The sequence below is a fragment of the Lepidochelys kempii genome, chromosome 9 (assembly GCF_965140285.1).
Source record: "Lepidochelys kempii isolate rLepKem1 chromosome 9, rLepKem1.hap1, whole genome shotgun sequence".
NCBI classification, from domain to species: Eukaryota; Metazoa; Chordata; order Testudines; family Cheloniidae; genus Lepidochelys; species Lepidochelys kempii.
In genome coordinates, this window is record NC_136388.1 from 27917287 (window position 1) to 27937803 (window position 20517).

The window sequence follows — 20517 nt, forward strand, 5'->3', positions numbered from 1 at the left end:
GTCATTACACAAACTAAAAACTATTTCCCCATGCTAATTTCCCCCCCTACTGTTACTCACACCTTCTTGTCAACTGTTGGAAATGGGCCATACTGATTATCACTACAAAAGTTTTTTTTTCCCTCCTGCTGATAATAGCCCACCTTAATCAATTGGTCTCATTAGAGTTGGTATGGCAACCCCCATTTTTTCATGGGGTGTGTGTGTGTGTGTGTGTGTGTGTGTACACACATATGTATATCTATGTATCTTCCTACTGTATTTTCCACTCCATGCATCTGATGAAGTGGACTTTAGCCCACAAAAGCTTACGCTCAAATAAATTTGTTAGTCTCCAAGGTGCTATCCTCATTCTTTTTGCTGATACAGACTAACCCTGCTACCACTCTGAAATCTGTCACAAATAATAAAGTAACTGAAAGCTAGAAAAAATATTTTAACTGGACGAGTGCTCTGCACACAATATGTATGTAAGGATAACCTTTTCAGGCCCCAAAACCTTTTTTGATATGTTTAAATAAAGGAAGTATTTTGGACCTAAACATTGCCACTTTAGGTACAAATCCCTTTTTTGCATTTGTGAGGAAAGTGTCACATCAAATAAAAATACAAAGTTACAGTAGAAGTACCGAAGTTTGAAATAAGATGATTAATGTTACTATTATTTCATTACACAATTTTATTAACAGGCATTTTGGTCAATGTGATTTTAGCCCCAGAAACCACACACTCTTAGTGTGGCCAGACTGCAGTCTTGACTTCAAAGCCCCGCATCAATAGTACATGAGTTAAGTGCCACTTCATATTTACTAGGTGATATCACAGTAGTATGTTTTCAGTTTTCTTTTTAAACCACACAGTAGTATCTTCACTGTTTTCACACAGAGAAATAGAGCAATGAGTGCACTGGTGTTATTCAGTGCTATGTTCTGTAGTGTACAAATGTGTTGCCAAGCAAACTTTAAAGAATCCAATGAAGCTTTGTGCAAGTTTTGAAGAGATTGTTTCAATAAGTCAAGTGCAAACAAGACAAAATGATGAACTGCTCATCAACATTCAACAAGTGAACACAATTTATACTCTAGAGACCTTGTGAAGCAGAGATCCTGGAACAGGCCAATGCACCACAAGCCTTAAATTATAGATTAATAGATATTATATATCTTACCAGGACTTCAATCTAATGTCTACAAAACCTTAAAGTCAATTAATAATGTGAGAAAGCAAATCTATTTGCCACTGTTAATGAACAGGTAATAATACATCTTTGACAAGCCATATCCGTAAAACAAATTTGAGTTTACTGCAGTTTCTCACCATGGGTTCAACTGTGACTGGATACAAAAGAGGACCAAGTACAACATCTCTCTTCATTTATAGGGATGAAGTTTGTTTCCTCATCAGGGTGCCTTAACTTGAATTGAACAAGCGAAACAGTTACTTGACATGATTTGTTTCAGAGTAGCAGCCGTGTTAGACTGTATTCGCAAAAAGAAAAGGAGTAACTTGATTCATTTGTTTTTAACTGCCCACAAATAAAATCCTTACACTGAGGGAAAGTGTAAATGCATATGTTTAAACAGGACATTTTTATAAAAAACATACCAAAAAATTATGGCCAAAAAAGGTCATTGCCAAAATTTCATCCTTTAAAAAACAAAAAGGAATTGTGGGTATTTGCACTTGATTTAGACATCCATATTGTTCTTTTAATAAAGATGAGCTACTAGCAATTGCTCTGCATTTAAATCCTTTCAATTTAGGTAGTTTATTTCAGATATGCACAGGAGAAGGAAGAGGAAAAAACCTCTTACGATTTTTCAATTCTGTAAAGTCTAAGAAGATTAACATCTGAGCGACTGAACTGCCTTTGGATTTCTATGATGTACTAGTCTATCCAGTAAGTATCTTGATTTCAAAGGTACTAAATGAAGAAAATGAGCACATTATGTAAATGATGAGACACTGCATGGTGCAAAGCTGTTCATGCATGTATACATTCAATACTTAAGTTCAATTCACATAACTTGTTCAAAGGAATGCTTGGTAGAAAGCAGTTGAAGGATTCCTATGATACTCATGAATCAAATGGAAAGGACAGAGAATGGACACATAGCAACTCAGACAAATATGAAGAATTTTTAGCTTTTCATACTCTTGCTTCTTATTTTCTTGTTCTGGATGCTAAACAGAGCATAAGTTTAAAATACATCCCTCTGCGCATAGCTTATTAAGTGTCCAAGGTGTGAATTTTGAGTTGCATTTGCTAAACTTCACTATTATGGCTCAATAGTTGAGAAACATTATCTCGTCCCAGTGGTCAAGTGCAATTACCACCATGAAGGAGATGAAGATTAGTTCTGAATCTGTATTTCTCAATATATAATTGAGACTATTCCGAGTTGCTGCTGCCAGAGCATATATGGTACAACAAAAATCCATTAATGAAATAGGTCCCATGTTATGGTGATAATATACAAAGCCATCATATTGGTGTGCTATGTACAATTTTGAATCCCTATATCCAAAGATATGCATATTTACAAAAGCTAAAGTACACTAAAACAGCATTCAAAATCCCTACTTCCTACCCCCCTCCATAGAAGTGCTACTTCACCTTAAACTCAAGGATTTTACGTGGACCTCTGAACTATAGGCTAAAGTGTGCTGCAATATATAGGCGGAAAAGGGTAAGGTAAAGCCTTTAGTCTCCAAATCTGGTTCCCTAAATTTTATGATCAGCAAATACAACAAACTCTCACATTCAGTCTTTATTAAAAAAAAACACAAACAAAAAACCACAGTATCTCCACATCTTTGCATGCCACGCCATTCTAATTCCAGACTTCAGGGTGACAGAAGAAATTAGATTCCAAGTCTAACAGTCAGAAAGGGAAAATTGCCTCAGTTAGCAAGCGGTGTATCAGTATATAACCCTAACATTAGTATCAGATACCAAAGAACTATGTTAAGAATTTTAAAGGCACATAACAAGCACTCAAAAATTCAGGTTGTCTGTGCAATCTTAATTTAGCCCTCTTGTGAATATGTACAACACAGTCTTTAAAACAACATATAATTCTCCCTTCCCCTCACAAGACTCCTGACTTGGTGCACAGAATGAATGGTGATCACTGAATGGGCTTGTCAATGGAGGAGACAGGCCAGCTGATCAAATTTGCAGGTGTAAAGTATTGAGAGGTATCACTTCGTAGAATAGAAACTTGTACTACAGGTTTAGAATTCCTTGGAACAGTACTCTAAGCACTGGTCTACACTAGGACTTTAGGTCGAATTTAGCAGCGTTAAATCAATGTAAACCTGCACCTGTCCACACAATGAAGCCCTTTATTTCAACTTAAAGGGCTCTTAAAATCTATTTCCTTACTCCACCCCTGACAAGTGGATTAGCGCTTAGATCGGCCTTGCCGGGTTGAATTTGGGGTACTGTGGACACAATTCGACAGTATTGGCCTCCGGGAGCTATCCCAGAGTGCTCCATTGTGACTGCTCTGGACAGCACTCTCAACTCAGATGCATGATTGTTTGCCGTTGCTCTGATGCAGGGAGGGGCAACTGACGACATGGCTTACAGGGTTGGCTTCAGGGAGCTAAAAATCAACAAAGGGGGTGGCTTTACATCAAGGAGTATTTCAGGCAGGACTTCACGGAGGGTTCCAATAAGAAATGGTGCACCTAAGTTACTGTTCTTATTGGAACAAGCAGGTTAGTCTGGCCTCTGATTGATACATGGCTAGATTCACCTCGCTTCACCTTCTCTGTGAGTGACTGCAGTGTGACCTAGAGGAACGAGTCCCCTAGACGGGGGGTGGCGGGGGGTTTTGCAAATGAGTACAAAACAAATCTGGTCTATTTCTTGTTTTGATACACTCCATCTATCTTTTACATCTCTGGATGGCAGCAGACGGTGCAGAAGGACTGCATGCCATCCTCATCTCATGGCTGCTCGGCAGAAGATGATGCAATAGGACTGCTAGCAATCCGTATCACCTGCCTGCTCACCATAAGATGGTTCAATAGGACTGACTGCAGGACTAAAGAGAATGACTTGATCAAGTCACTCCAAATTTAGTCCCTGCGCCCATATCTGCCTAGGCGTTCCTGATCGACCTCACACAGGCGACCAGGAGCACCTCGGACAGGACGGTGACGGCTACCAGTCCTATTGCACTGTCTGCTGCCACAAGGCAATGGGTTGCTGCTGCTGTGTAGCAATGCAGTACTGCGTCTGCTAGCACCCAGGAGACATACGGTGACAGTGAGCTGAGTGGGCTCCATGCTTGCCGTGGTATGGCATCTGCACAGGTAACTCAGGAAAAAAGGCGCGAAACGATTATCTGCCCTTGCTTTCATGGAGGGAGGTAGGGAACGGGGGCCTGACGATATGTACCCAGAACCACCCACAACAATGTTTTAGCCCCATCAGGCATTGGGATCTCAACCTAGAATTCCAATGGGCAGCGGAGACTGCAGGAACTGTGGGATAGCTACCCAGAGTGCAACACTCCGGAAGTTGACTCTAGCCTCGATACTGTGGAAGCACTCCGCCGAGTTAATGCAATTAATGCACTTAGAGCATTTTCTGTGGGGACACACACACTCGAATATATAAAACCGATTTCTAAAAAAAAGACTTCTATAAATTCGACCTAATTTCGTAGTGTAGACATACCCTAACAATCTTCCTGATGGGAGCTGGGGTTGGTGGATCATCAGTGTAGGTTCCCTTCAAGGGTGCTATCCAAGGACTTGTCTACCCTTTTAATTATCAAGTTTGTTTTTGTGGGGTTTTTTATTTATTTTTATTTACACAGACATTAATCTCTAGTTTGGGATACCAGCATGAAAGGAGGGTGTGTTGGTATAGCTAATTTCCATGGATTTCTTGAAATAAGCTATTCAGTAGAAGCACTCCCTGATTGTGGTACAACTACAACCTCCATAAGGAATTCACTGATTTAATTATATCAGTTTGTCTAAAGTCTTTAGGTACCAGGAACCTATACAAACTGGTTTACCAATAAGAAGTCAATATTAGGCTGCAGAACAGCACTGAAACCCCTTTCGTAAATCAGTTGTTACAGGCAACTGCATTGAAAACATGTTCTACGGATACTACAATTCGCCAGCCATGGAGATGGGGAATTTTACTTAACCTTTCCCTAAATGTACATGGCACAAAGGCTCTTCTAAAGTAATTCAGAGGACATTGTTTAACAAAAACAAAAACCCCCCTACTTACCCTGGTATATAGCCTTTCCCTTCTGAACCTACCATATTAAAAGTCTCTACAGGATTCCACATGAGAACAGATTAAAGAAAGGTGTTGAATAAATACTTAACGATCAGGAAAGATATCAAATCACAATTGTATGCAAAATAAATCAACTTTTGTGCACACAAGGTAAAACTGTCATTTGATTCCTACAGCAACCTAGAGGATTTACTTGGTGTATTTACTTTTTTTAAAAAAAGCCCCATACATACTACAGTTCCTGGTCATTATTGGCCAGCATGTGTCATTTATTGTCCCTAGGAGTTTTGAATTTGGCCTGAAAGATGCTATATCAGAAATTGTTCATCCAACGAAGTATTGTGTTCTCATATTCGAACATATGCAACCTAAAAAGTTTAGCACAAAAAGTGTTATGACAAAAAAAACCCTAAACTGGGAAGACGGATACATTAAGCTACTATATGCCATTTTTAAATAGATGCTTCAAAGATACAAACAATGCCATTTTTAAATTCTCCATTTTAGATAAGCTATGACAGCTCATGCTGTACAAATGGTAAGTCTTAAAGCTCTTTTCTGTCTCCCCTATACAACAAGTGCATTAAAAAAAAAAGTGCTAAAAACCCTCTTCCTCAGGAAGTGATTTTAAACAGTCACCTACTTACAATCCTGAATGCATATATTTGCAGATATCAAAACCTGCTATTATTAAATATGAAACTTATGGTTTATAACCACAACATGTGTATTTCACAAGCTTCATCTATTTTTAAATTGATAACCTATAAAAGAACAGGGCTTTTTAAGGGCATTTTACACAAATTGCAAATATATTGGAAAGCACTTTCCAGTCTTCTTCTGCTATATTCAAGGTAGGTTAGTTTTGGTCTGTTCAAGAGAAAAGAACTAACTTGACAGGAAGAGCTACCCCACAGGAAAAACTAACCCACAAACTGACATAACAAAATGTGTGCCTAATGAACGGGTCTGAACTACTATCACTGTGCAAGTGTATTAGACTGTTGAGCCATGTAATATAAAAAAGGGGGGGGTGAAGAGGAGAGGTTAAGGGGGTGCAGCAGTGGAAAAGAGGAAGCCATTTGACTTGGGGAATATCAAGTCTCCCTTTTAAAAATCCACCTTTCCCCTATTAGAGATCAGATACAATACTGGGATGGTGTCCAGTGTGAGGTATATCCCAGAGACCACAGCCCAACATAAAAAACTGAGCAAATATAAAGTCCCAGAGGTTTTTGGTCCTGATGTACTGCAAACAGAAATACTGAGCCCCCAGATCACATTACTCTGGTAGGTATGCATCCTGATTTTATTTTAAAAAACTGCAGCTGATTGAGGAAGGGACTTGTTGAGGCTGAATGAGGGAGGAAATAAGTTTGGAAGACTGAAGTAGAGGAAGTTACAAGATGAGAGTTTTAGGGTACATCTACATCCGCATTAAAAACTGCAACACCGAGTCTCAGAGCCTGGTCAGCTGAAGAGCTCTACGTAGCTCAAAACCATGTCTCAGCAGCAGCAGATGGTTCAATAAAAGATACTGAACCATCCAACTTATCTCTCTTCTTAAAGAGAATGAGAATTATTTAAACAATAAGCTGAATTCACCAGCAAGAATAGCTTGCAATTATTCAGGTGAGTAGCCGTGGGCTGAGAAAACCACCCTTGTTACATAAGGCCTTCAGGTGGCACACTGGGCCTCCCTGGATTAGCTCCTACACCAACTACATTATACAAGTACTTGGTCATGGGTCAGGTAAGATTACAATGAAATCTGGTTTCAGAGTAACAGCCGTGTTAGTCTGTATTCGCAAAAAGAAAAGGAGTACTTGTGGCACCTTAGAGACTAACCAATTTATTTGAGCATGAGCTTTCGTGAGCTATAGCTCACTTCATCAGATGTATGCCGTGGAAACTGCAGCAGACTTTATATATACACAGAGAATAAGTATGTTTACAAGCTTAATATCTGAGCTCTTTCTCCATTCCTCTTCAAGTCAATATTTCATTCTTTATCTATTTGATTCACGGACTGCAATGTGAAACCTACTTTCTTTTTACAAAGTTCCAAACTTATCAAAACAGTAAAACAGACTGCAAAGAGGGTAAATGGGATGGGCTAGAGGAGAAAGCTGAACAGAACTGAATGAGCAAATGAAGATTTAATAAAGTTCCAAAACACAAAATGCAGGTATTTCCACTTTTCATTAGGAGAAATCAGTTACATATCCTATTAAGCCAGGACCTTAAACCCATCCTGCTCAGAGTACTTGCCTTGGAACACCCAACAGGAGTTCAGAGTCTTGCAAACTTTGTATTCTTATAGCAGTGTTCTGGTTTAGTATGACCATTGGTCAAACTAGGCCATGATGAGCAGGAGTTTTGCAACTGAGTTTATTGGGAGCAGAACAGAGTCCTTAAAGTTACCCATACAAGAGGATCGTACTGTTTTTGTAGAAGTTTCAACTGGAAAAAATATTATATTGCTTCGTAAGTCTTATTTAGTGACAAAATCTCAGATAGTTCTGCTACAGATCAAACCATAAAAAAAGCCCCCCAAATAATTCAATAAAGCTTGATATTTAAAGAGACTGACTTACCCCTCCTAGGACCCCTCCAATTTTTCTAGGGACAAAGTGTCTCCCCAATTAGCAGGGGAGTGCCAGCAGCACTAGTACCTGGGGCAGTAGTGGCTGCCTCAGAAAGCAGAGAAGGAAGCACTTTGACTGGATAAAAGGGGCTTCATTCAGAGAACTGGAGAAGGAAATAAGCAAAGGGCAGGATGAACTCTGATGCTAGGAGCTCTGGGCGCTTACTATAGTAGGAAGCTGGCTCGGTTCCCCAAGGGCCCCATTGCTTCCCATCGCACCCCACCCTATACAATTCTAATCACCTCGTAGTAGCATTTAATTCTGTTTTTGATGGAAATTGTTCAGCCCTACCAGCAGCCTGTACCTTTCTCCTGGATCTCAAAGAAAGGTGCTGGAGAAGAAACAAGTTTCCATCCTGAGAAGGGATCACAACCACTAAGCAGGGATTAAAATCAAACAAACAGTCTGGCTCATGTGTGCAGCACGAGGAAGTTCAGTGAAAGCCAGCTTCACTGGCTTTCCAGTTTGGCCCCTTGAGATGCTGGCATCAGCTCTTCCATTTCCTTTATCTATTTTGGAGTTGAGTCACTTATTTCAACTTCCAACATTTATCAACTTCCAGTAGGGGAAGGGAGTAAAGAAGAAGAAGAGACTCTTCTTTAAATTGGGAAGGAACCCTTTGAGACCAAGGCAGGGTAAATCATCATGTCAGTCTTTGTCTATTATTCCATGGATACTCACTTTTCCAGATGGAGGAGGACATCCAAGGATATAATTACATAAGAATAAGCTGTGAAAAACCATCTGTCTCACATTAAGTTAAAAATCACTTGTGGCAAGTACTGCAACAGAGCTGTGTTTACCAGAATCTAAGAAGATCTCCTCCAGGAGGGGAAATGATCCTGCTTATGTGCATTACATGCACAAGGAGACAACTATCCCTTCTGCTTCCACCTCCACCCCCCAAAAAATTCTGCACACAATACTGATAAATAGAACAAATATTCTGGCTTGCACGTGAGCTTTAATTGTATCGAAGCCTGAAGCTTTGTTTTGGTTACCAAATGGATGCAGGAAGTCAACAAGACCAGATAAACTGTCCCAGTACATAGCTCTGCTAATTGCTACCATCACTAGATTGACAGAGCTGGATTGAAATAGTATCAACTAAGAGCAAAGTTAAAATTCATTGCTGTTTATTCCTATGGCTACAATGTATAGATGTAGGCCTCAGACTATCAACTGGCTGTAGAAAGTCCATTTTTTAAGAACTGGGAAAATTTGTTGTTAGTTGAATTCCATTAAGAAGTCTTGTCACTTCACAAAGTGAGGGAATTTCAGTCAACTGCCATTTGTAACAATCCTTAACTGTAGTTCTCACTTCTGCCTCTTAGAATCCTGTCAAACATACTGCAGATAGTAAGTAGCGCAAAGTACTTGCTTTTATATCTGAAGGAAAAAAGAACAAAACAAAAACCAAACAAGGGACAGGCATTTTGAAATGGTTTACTTAAGCCAACAGTTGGCTAGCTACCTCAGTTTGCCAATTTGGAAGAGTAAGAGTTTAAACATCATTTTGCTGTAGATTTCTGCATCTGGTGGTTCAATGTCTTCTCATGTCAATATACAAAAAAAAAAAAACAGCACTCATTTGTAGACAGGGTAGTAAGTATAGTCCAAGGGTATATCAGTAACGTGAGGTACAAGAAAAATAAATATGTAACTTGAAAATTGATTACTATAATTCTTAGAATATTTTATTTGTGTTTCAGTAATATGGGATTTAGGACTTCAAACCCACTGACCTATACTTAAAGGATACTCTGCCATTATGTCTGCTGCAGTCAAAACCTCATATCAACACAAGGTATGAAGAGCTGGCATTATAGGTATTTATAAGTGCATTGTACAAAGCAATTTGAATAACTAGTCTACTGAAAGGGAATCATTTTTCAATTACAGGAGTGAGGGAAATTTACTGGACAATCCAAATAGTCAATAAATCCAGATGTGGTCTTATTCTTTTTAATTCTCAGTGAAAGAAATTGAACTGTTAAAGTTTTCTGCTGAAGCTCATATTAAGGCAACAGGAAAATACTCTTAGGATTTGTTATTCCTCTTTTTTGCTCTACTAATTTAGTCCTCAGTTAACATCAGAAGTGGGAAGAACAACAAGAAAATCAGGACTGCTGGAGCTTCCATTTTGTTTACTATCTTGCTTGTGCAGAAGTATGCAACAACTCAGAGTAGCTGATAAATCCTGTATAAACTGCTTTTGTATAAAACTATGTGAAAACAATTTATGAGTATTTATTCAAATAAAAATGTAAGCTTTGCATTTTTTTTTGCCAGAGTTATAGCAAATGAATTTACCTGCAGAGGTGTTCACAGGGTTAACATCAGAGACTATTTGGAGAAAATCAAATTTCAACTTCTATTAGCATAGCTAGTGTAACAAGAGCAGCACTGTGCTCCACCTACTGTCAGTTGTCCACATCTCTTAAGAGGCAACCAGAGCTTAAAACACAGCACCTTATGCAGATAAAGATCAGATTGCGGACTACCGTTTTTCCATTCCACCCCTCTCCCCCCTCACTTCTTCCTGAGGCTGGGGAGACAGGACTTGTGTGTTTCTGCTGGACTCTATCTGTGCTTAAATTCACAACCATTACTGCAAAGCATGTGAGACTCTCTCTGATAGTTAGCTGCTACCACATACAGTAAGAGAAGTACAATCCTCCATCATTGATCAATTTAACATTTCTCATATCTCCTCCTCAGTTACACTTGCACTATGAAAATGTTCTCAAATCAAGGAGTAAGGACAGAATGGATGCAATTAGTTTACAGTAACTTCAGAGACTTGAGTGGTGGTGAATTCCTTCCCAACCTCTACTAAGGGAAAATATGGAATTCTTTTGACAAACAACAATTAGACTGTTGGTGGTTGTTCTCAACACTGGTCTTTCATACAGTGATAGAATGATGAGCAAACAGCCAGACTTACGGGCCTACTGTTAGGTTGGCACAGTTGATATATATAGCAAAGCATACCATTCCTTCAATAAGTTACCATATTTCTGAGCTCATGAAGAATACAGATTTGATGGAAGTGGAAGTTCTCGTTATGCCAAAGAACTTTTATAGAACAGGGAGTGAAAATACAGCCTTACACTGCACCTCAACAGTTATCACTCTTAACTTGGGAGAGCCATCTCTGGGAGATAACAGTTCACTCTTAATAACTGAAAGCATTTACCTCTACTCATAACTGTCAGCTAGGGTGCCAACTGCAGTAGTTTGTCATCAAGATTTATCCAACACAACTACAAAATGGTCACACTTCATAGTGTTTGCATGATGCCTGCTGCAATTTCTGTGCGCGCATACATTTTTAAAGAACTGTTTTCTATTTATTTGAAAGAGATCCCTAAAATTTCTTATAGCTAACGCTTGCTGACATATACAATAAGCACAGACAACTCTGATATGCTGACAAATAGCAAAAACTCGTTATTCAGTTCCATGAATGCCAAGATTGGAAATTGCTATCTGAAGCACCAACTGAAAGTTTAAAAACACAGTATTCATATCATAAATGAAAGATTAAAAAAAAAGACAAAAACAACAAAAAAACCCCACACACCAACACATTTAGTAGGGAACATCAAATTGTTTCTCTTCACTACAATGGCACCTGTGGTCACAAGAGATTCTGCAGTACTTCTCATAAAAATGAAACTCAGCGTCTGGGCTAAATTCCAATTCTGGTAGTTGGATTCTGACTGGAGAATGTAAGCAGGCAGTCATTTTTTTAATTATAGATCTTCACTTCCTCTCCTAAAAACACTTAAGCATTACTTCTGCAAACAGATTATTAGAGAGAATAAGGAAAGAAATAGCTAAAGTAGCTATCTATGGAGTACTGTAGAACTTATTGGGATGAAAGAAGCTTGATAAACCTACAGTATTTGATCAGAAGAATCTAGAAGGGAAAGCCAGGGGAAAAAAAAAAAGCACGTGCATCCCTTAGGGACACCATCAATAACAATTTTTTATTTTTCTGTCTGTTACAGCTAAAGACTTCAGTGAAAAGTCTAAAATAGGATTTAATTGTTTACTTTCTTCATTTGACAGCACCTTTGTCCACTTTCCCCACTGCTCAAGAGACCCTCATAAAACAAGGGAGCAAAGACCCTTACAAAGTATATATGAATTTTAAAGAGTTCTCAGGACACTTCAAACACTATGCCGTGGAAAACTGAGACTTAAAGTTAGCTAATTTTAAAAAGTATTCAGGTCCACAATTTCCTTTTAAAAAGATTTGTAAATCATGACTGCATCTCATTTTTGAAGGAAATGTTATTGAAAGTTACTTTTAAATTGGTTGTATAATCTTATTTTATCTAAAAAAAAATTCATGTATTCATTGGTGCTGACCTCATACAATTTGAAATAAAGATGTGTTAGCATCTGTATGCCATTTGGTATGGCTGATTTTTGTTCATTGAAATTTAGTTCTATTTTAACTGCGCTTTTCAAAAACTATTTTCATCATGGAGACAGGAGGAGGAACACTGATCTACTCGAAGACACTCATTGCTTGAGACAGGACTTGCCCATATTTGGTTTTTGCATACACCTATAGATATTCCTTCAGCTCTACTTAGGTGAGATCCTCTGATTTGAGAGACTGAAAACATTACGCTCTGCAGCTGTGGTGGAGTTAGAGAAGTCCTAGTAGACTTAAGAACAAAGAGAAAAGAGGGACAGTATTCAACAACAGTACAATTCAAGCACTGTCTATTGGTATCTATTTGCATAATCCTTTATGCATTACTCAGGGTGCATATTATATGCTCTATTCCAAAAGAAAAATAAAGAGACCCTTATCAAAGTTATGTTAATGCCAATGCAAGATTTTGTTCTTATACTATGAATGAGGCCTCAAGAGCTCAGTTTTACTAATTATAATACTTTATTAGCAACAATTAGCACGCTATACAAATAAGCCATTTAACTAAATAGAGAGATATACTCCATGAAGAGTCCTTACAATCAGGTTTTCAACAGTCTAGCTGCTGTAGCTGACAGTTCACAATTGCAGCCATTCATTAGAGTTCCTGGAATATAGCCTGTGCTGTTCACATTGGTCAGCTATCTCTGGAAAATGATCTGTGCTCTGCTCCTTTTCCAACATGCCTGGTAATATTTTGCTCCAGAAGTCTGCCAAACATGTAGGAGGTTTGAACAAGCTCTCTCAATAATGTATTCTTTTAAGAGTGGCAACATATTTTTTCAAGTGCCAAAACACAGTCCTAAGCTAGCATGTAAATTTGGACCCAACAGACAGCTTCACGATTTGAGTATCCACCTTTCCGCACCTCTACCAAAACAAGACATTATATTTCAGAAGTCCAATTTAATTGGACTATTTCACTAGATTATTAAGATCTGCAACTTCATTTCACCAAGAACTTTAATTTGTACTATTTTTAAAAATTAAAAATGAAAGACCAGCTGGAATTTTCTTTTTAAATTTTGACATTTTCTTCATTTCCCCAACATATATGGGGATTTCAACACTTAGATCTAGCATACTGACTAAATGTACTATTTCCTCCATCCTCAAATATCATTGCATTTTATTCAGTCCACTGACTTAATTTGGAGAAGGGAACCAAAACTGTTTGTTATGCAAGTTATGAGACGTATCTGCAGTCTAAAGCATTTTCCCCTCTTTGTAAAAGCATCTGCTAAAATCAGTAAGGTTTTTTGTTTTTTAAATCTTTGTTGCATACCAACATTTCTCTATCCCTCGCTCCTGACATCTGAGCTTCACTGACTAATCATTTCCTCATTATTCACTGGGTCAACAGTAGGACTAGCTACAATTGATTTTTTCAAAATCTTGTAAAAGAAAAAATATTAAGTAAGGGTTACCAAAAAACAGATCCAAACTACAGGCTGCTTGTCACCTTACAAGAAACATTTTAGATCTGGTGTATATAGTCCATCAGTAACAATACACCTTAAGACACAGTTTCATACTGTCTGCACAGATGCTACGTCACTCTGCATACAAATTAAAGTTTGTATGAATCCTATCCATCCCATTTTAACTTTAAAAACAGTTACATTTAAATATGTAACAGCTTACAAAATAAATAGAAACCCTGTATATGCAGGGCTACATATGAACCATTGAAAGACCAACATTTGAGATTCTTTTAAAAAGTTACCTATATAATGAATTTATTCTTTTGTCAAACTACAAGTGCTGTAATTTAATCAGAGGTATCAAACATCCAACCATTTGATGTATTTACATGAACCATAATGATCAAATGATACGAAAATTAAATGTTCATTTTTAGAAGTTTCTAGCCCTTATGGTTGCAAAAAAAAAAAAAATCCTTCAAATCCTGCACTGTGCCAAGTGTAAACTAATAGTGTTAGCTTCCCGAGTCTGCAGGCAGCCTGAAACAATGATTCAAAGTGTAAATGCTAAAAACTCTTATTAATTTCAATCACACTGTCAACTCTAAGCCCAATTATGACATTTCAAGGTCAAACTATTTCATTGCTGATCATTTTAGCAGTAAAATGGGTGCAAGTGAAGCCCACAGTAGGTTGGAATTTAAGTTCCTGAGAAGGAAAAACTGAACCAAGAAAACAGAGGAAAACATTCAAAACGGAAAGAAAGAGAAAGGAAGAAGAAAAATAGCAGTGGTCCTGAAAGCAAACATGGTTTTCCTACCAAGTGATAACGAATGCAATAAGAAGGTACTGAACAAATAGCTAAGCACTGGTTTACTACACAAGGGCCATTCATATTTTCCCCTGGACTTTTTCTGTAGTTTGAGGGAAGCAGGCTGTCCTAAATTTATACTCTAGCCCATGTACCATGATTTAAATGGAAATTTGGCCCCCTCCACTGAATGACTGACACCAGCGTTAGACTATATAACACTCCAAGCCTAATTCTCTCCGCTATGCAGTCTCCACTGTAGTCCATTGTACTATACTGTGTTAACTGAAGGCAGATTTTGACCCTCCAAAATTTAAACTTTACATTTAAAAAAATCTGAGTTGTTACAAAAAGACTGCTCGGAAAAAAAGGGATCCATCAGCGTCTAGCTTGCTGACTGTTCTAGGCGACCTGTAAATAGGGTTAAGATTCACAAGAAATGCTCCACTGGCAAGGATAAAGGCATTCAACATAAAGTTTACCTCTTTTAGGTCCCCTGAATTCAGTCTTCTCCTGTTAATATTGCCCCAACATATAAAATGCTTGTGAATGTACATTCATGGAAGGCCACTGAAGCACGGAACTGGCCTACTTGGGACAAGAGTGAACTGTATTCAGTTAAAGGCACCCTGTCAACTTCAGATCTCATCAATTACCTGGAATTACTTCCATTTTTGTATTATATGCAACTTCCACCCCCCACCCCCACTTCCCCAGCAACTTCTTCCTTCCCTTCTCCCATTAATATTTTCCTAGGGTTTTTTTTGGAAAAAAAAAGTTTCTCTTCTGTGTTGCTGCATGAAAGACACACACAAACAGGGAAAGCATCTGCACAGGAGAAACAGTAACATTATCTGTACAAAGAGTGCTGTGAAACAAAGTAAACAAGTCCTGTTCAGTTATGGCATTTGTACACAAAGACAAATCTTGTGCTTTCTTATGCGAACTGTATAAGATTTTGCAAGTTATTTAATTTCTTAGGCCTCAAGCATGCAAACTGTCCCATATGGACTGACTCCTACACAGAGCCCCACTGAAATCTCTACCTCTATAGCTGTATGCTATAACAGCTTGAAGGAATGGGGTCTTTGTTTATAGGGTTCAAAAAGGCTTTAAACACCCACGCAATGAAGTATATCCAGTACTTTACCTTCACTAAAAGCTAGCCTCAAATTTCATAGGTTTCCTTGGTTAGTGCAACGTCATGGACGCTGAATATACTTTCATGTCACACCATGCAGAAATAAAAGATTGAGAAATATAGGCTCCTTAAGAGAAGCACAGAAATTGGGGTACTCAGCATAGAAACTAACACAGGAAAAGAGGATGTTTAGAATATAACTGTCAGTTCCTAGTTCTTATTTGCAGATTTACTTTTAGATAGGAATAACTAAAAGTTTCTGAACAAAGTATTTCTCCCTTAAAAACAAAATCTTTTGAAAAAAGGTACAGATAACGGTCTTCATTGCATTAGTACTATCTTGTTAAGCACTCCTACAGAGATTCCCAAAGAAGTTATGACATGAGGCAAGGAAGTTGAAGAGGCAGAAAAGGCATCCTGTAAGATTTCACTGTAGCAAAAGTGCTAAGGGAATATCCACAACAAATGTGAAGTCTTTTGGAAGTGTGGAAGCTATTTTGAGCTTTATGGTAGTCACTACAGTGACTTATAATAAAGTTAATCTTTTAAGGTAACAGACTTCCAAAGATCTGATAACTTTTAGTGTTTATCAACAAACAGTCAGCAGTTCATAGTTTTGATAATGACTATAAGAATTTGTTCTACTTGTCATCAAACCCCTAAGCCCATTATACTGTGATTACACAGTACATCAGATTGTGCCTGGAGGAGTTTTCAGATTTTGTACCAACATATTTCACAGTTAATAACCTGATGCTGAAACCCCTCCCCTTTAAAAAAAAACAACTGGAAATCAGTGTTTTGGATTAAGCTCTTATGGATTTTAAAACTATACCTTATAAGAGAGCTGCTGAAATTATGCTCTACCTTCCCCCACATGAGAGCAAGTTTTTACTAGTACTACTCTGCACAAGCCAGATTTTTACATGTCAAAGCTTGGTACTTTTTTCTAGATGTGTGTACTGTTGCATGACATGTCTTTGAATGAGAATATTTTTCATTTTGAAATGGTTATTCTGGTTCCCTAAAGAACGATAGGCATATTATACACATTTCTGTCTTCTTGTTCATAATAATCTGAACTGTAACAATGTATTTAGCTCCCTTTACATCACAAGGTTGCCCCACCAAGATCATTTTCAACCCTTAACGCACTCCTTTCCCTGAAAGCCTCCTTCAAATTCAGGCATATTAGATTAGTTTAGGTCACAGAACTTTACCCATCCAGCAAAACGTACAGCATAGGTTTTTAGTTTGTTTTTTTAAAATATGTATACTTTAAGGAATATTAAGTCTATCTACATCAGAGGAAAAAGAAAGAAAAAAACCCAACACTTTGCAACTCACACAAATCAATTGATATAATGCTCTCACTGTACCCTTTACTAAAGTTAATAAGATATGACTGTTCCAGTCAATATTGCTTAACAAAATGATTCTCCATTATTGATTAAGTTAATGTCTACGAGGGGATAAGAGATTCCCTAAGAATGGTTATTCTAAAAGTAGAGAGAGGGTCACTTTTGTTCAAGTCACTGGACCACTATATAAAATAAATCCAAAAAAGCTTAAATTATGCTAATATATAAGTATTTTCCTAATTTATACTGCTATTGAACTTGATTTGTATGATCTTTGCAATCAGGGAAGATGGTTAATGCTAGTTCTCTTCAAATTAACCAAAACACACCACACATTGGGTGGTCTCTGGAGTACAGTGGTTTTGTTGTTGTTGTTTTTAACTACTACAATATAGCAATTAAGCCATTTTCTCCCACCTATTAGCAGTTGACAGCTTTGAAATGCATTCAAAGAGATGGGCTAAGAACTACTTCCTCATATATATATTTTACACACACACACTTACTTGTTACCTGCCAACTACATGTAGGAGAACAAGTAGTTACATGAATTTTTAAAGTTATAATAAAATAGTTCATACCTGTCTTCATCACCATCAACAGGAATAGATATGCCAAATACAGAGCTTGCAAGACTGTTCATAGGAGTAGTTGCAGGTAAGTGAAGAGGATTCGTTAGAGTGTCTGGAATGGGAGGCTTCACAAGAGGCTTACTTTCAGCAATGAGAGAAAGTGGTGGCTGAGGTAGGGGTTCTGATTTTCTTCTAGTATCATCAATCTGGCCTACTAAAGGTTGAGTCTGACTCTGAAACTGTCCAAGGTTGGATTGTGGCAGATTTGTAAGTACATTAGTTGTGCCTTGCATTAGTGAAAGTCCAACATGTTGTTGAACCACACTGGTACTCCTACTGACAGATGTATGGCTGGTCAGCTGTGACTGAACTAAACTAACAGGGACATTTGGCATAGTAACAGAAGTGGTAGACACACTAGGCACACTTGTACCGGGCACAACTGCAGGCACATTCGGAACTCCAGACACTATAGCATGAGGAGCGCTAGGCATTCCAGACACTTGACTACTTCCACCCATTTGATGCGGAGTCATGGATTTCTGTTGCACAACCCCTGTATGTCCAATGCTTTGCTGCACCACACCTCCTGGTTGCGGTATGACAGTCTGACTAGGTGGGGTCTGGCCACTCTGCATCAATCCTGATCCCTGTCCCACTGCTTCACTAGGCTGTGGTGAAACTCCCATCATCGGTGCTCCAACAGGTGAAGGATTCTGGCCAGCCACCTGGCCCACAGGAAGGCTGGAAGCCCCAGTACTTGGAACAGAGCTTGTAGTAGCTTGTTGAATAGTTCCTTGACTCTGCATAACTGTCATGTGTTGCATGTATTCTGTCTGGCCAGAAGCTTGTGTTGGCAGTAGATGCACTGGTGGAATTTGGGGCTGAGGATAAGCAAATTGCTGAGGTTGAGTCACTGGTACATTTGCTTGCTGTACCTGCTGCTGTGACATGGGCATGGTCTGTTGGGCTACTGTTACATTCGGAGGTGGCATACCCTTCCCGTTAGGTCCCCCCTGTACAACACTTTGTGCATTTACCTGTGACTGGGTTTGCTGCGGCAGCACCACAGTCTGCTGACTTGTTACTGTAGCTCCAGAATACATTGGCTGAGCAGTACTTTGAGGAATGGCCCCGCCTATGGGCTGCTGCAGCTGCTGTTGCTGCCCAATGACAAAATTAGGTTGCTGTAAAGAGGGCTGGTTCATTTTCTCCGCCTGGAGCAGCTGTGACACAGCAGTAAGGGAGCTGTCAGCTAGGGACTCTGGGCCCTGTGCTGATGCTGGCACCGCTGACATTACCATGGAGCCCCCCGTGGCACCCAAGCCACTGTCTCTTTCCTGAGCAGCCTGCTCAAAGGTGCTGCTATGTCTAATGCAATCCCCAGTCCTGGCCAGGACGCCACTACTGTCCGAGTCCCGGTCGTAATATTCCATACACGTCCATCGTCCCCGCCTATACGGCTCCCCTGTACCGTGATCCAGCTTGATCACCCTGAAGCGTGAACTGCATGCGGCCGCAGTCGTCTGAGGCATGGTCCCGGGAGCGGAAATCTGAGCACTGCTGCCTCCTGCCGCCGCGGAGGGGACTTGGACAGCAGCCACTTGGGGCACCGCGGTGCTTTTGGGCATGGCCCCCCCGTTAGCAGCAGTCGGCGGAGGCGCAGCAGCAGCCGCCGCCAGCTGCCCATCCAGGAGAAGGTTAGGGGAGACAGCACCGGGAGTTTCGGCGTCACCCACGTTGTTAAGGGTCTCCTCGGAGGAGCTCCTTTCGCAGACATCCTCCGGGCCGTAGTCCGTGGCCCGTGACACATCGAAGATCTCGGAGGAGACATCCTCGGTGCGGGACTCGTCTGGATCGTCCAGGCTCTCAGTGTCCTCAGTGATGCTGCTGGCCACCTGGGCCGTGGTCACGCTTGTGATCTGAAAGCAGCTCTTCTTCTTGGCCGGCATCTTGGACATGGTGCCTCCTTGGGGAGGGAGTTCTGCCAGCGCGGGTGAAGCTGTCTGCACCCCGGGGAGATGGCAGAGTCCGAGCCCGTCCGAGGGAGAGGCGAAGGTTGTCACGATCAATTGGCCGAGACCCAAACGCTATTATACATCCTCTGGCTCCCTCCTCAAGCGTCCGGATCAGCCACAGAGCCCCAAGCTCACCGGGCACCACACCGGGCTGGTGGTCGGCTGGGCTCCTCCTCTTCCTCCCGCTTCCGCAGAGCTGCGGGCCCCTCAGCAAGCCTCCTCCCTCTCGCCGGACAGAGGGCTGTGGTGACCGGGCTCCAGGCCTCCGCTTTCCCCTCTTGAAGCCAAGCGGCCTCCTCGGCCTCGCAGTGCGGCCGCAGCGGCAGTACCAGGCGAAGCTCTCCAGCAGGCTTCCTGCTCCTCGCAGCGCGCCGGGGTGGCGGCGTCCGGCAGCCGCGGGGCTCCTGGGCGGGCGAGCAGGCCGCTCGTGTGAGAGCCAGTCAGTCCCTGAGCGAAGAGGAACCACAGCAGTGGCGGCCGGGTGAGGCCAGGCCCCCTGGCTCCCCCGCCCGCCCCGTCTCTTGTAGTCTCTACCTGGAGATCAGCACCAGGCGCATCTTGGAAGGAACGAGCCCGCGCGCAGCGACCCCAGACAGTCCCAGAGGCGACAGCCGAGACACCGTCCCCGAGGCTCCGCCAAGCGACGGGAGCAACCCCCGGCCCGCAGGCGGGGCGGGGTATCGAGCAGCGTTGGGCCCAGCCCCCGCTCGGTGCGCTCCGCACTCAGGCACCGAGGGAGCTCAAATTCAAACTGCTCACTCCCCTCTCTCAAGATGGGGCTCAAATTGTACGCAATGCATTGTGGGAAGAG

At 40.6% G+C, this 20517-nt stretch overlaps 1 protein-coding gene across 3 annotated transcripts in view; it reads right to left on the reverse strand.

Annotated features, from left to right (window-relative positions):
• TSC22D2 (TSC22 domain family member 2) overlaps positions 1–20506 on the reverse strand; it is a 41431-nt gene extending 20925 nt beyond the window's left edge. For 2 of the 3 annotated variants that reach the window (XM_073359702.2, XM_073359703.2), the window contains exon 1: positions 17698–20506. In XM_073359702.2, coding sequence (XP_073215803.2) covers positions 17698–19649 — 1952 coding nt within the window. In that variant the 5' untranslated portion in view covers positions 19650–20506. Of the gene's footprint in view, positions 1–1341; positions 1415–17697 lie in introns of those variants that run through there. The other variant, XM_073359705.2, reaches the window with a different exon arrangement.
• Between the last annotated feature and the right edge of the window lie 11 nt (positions 20507–20517).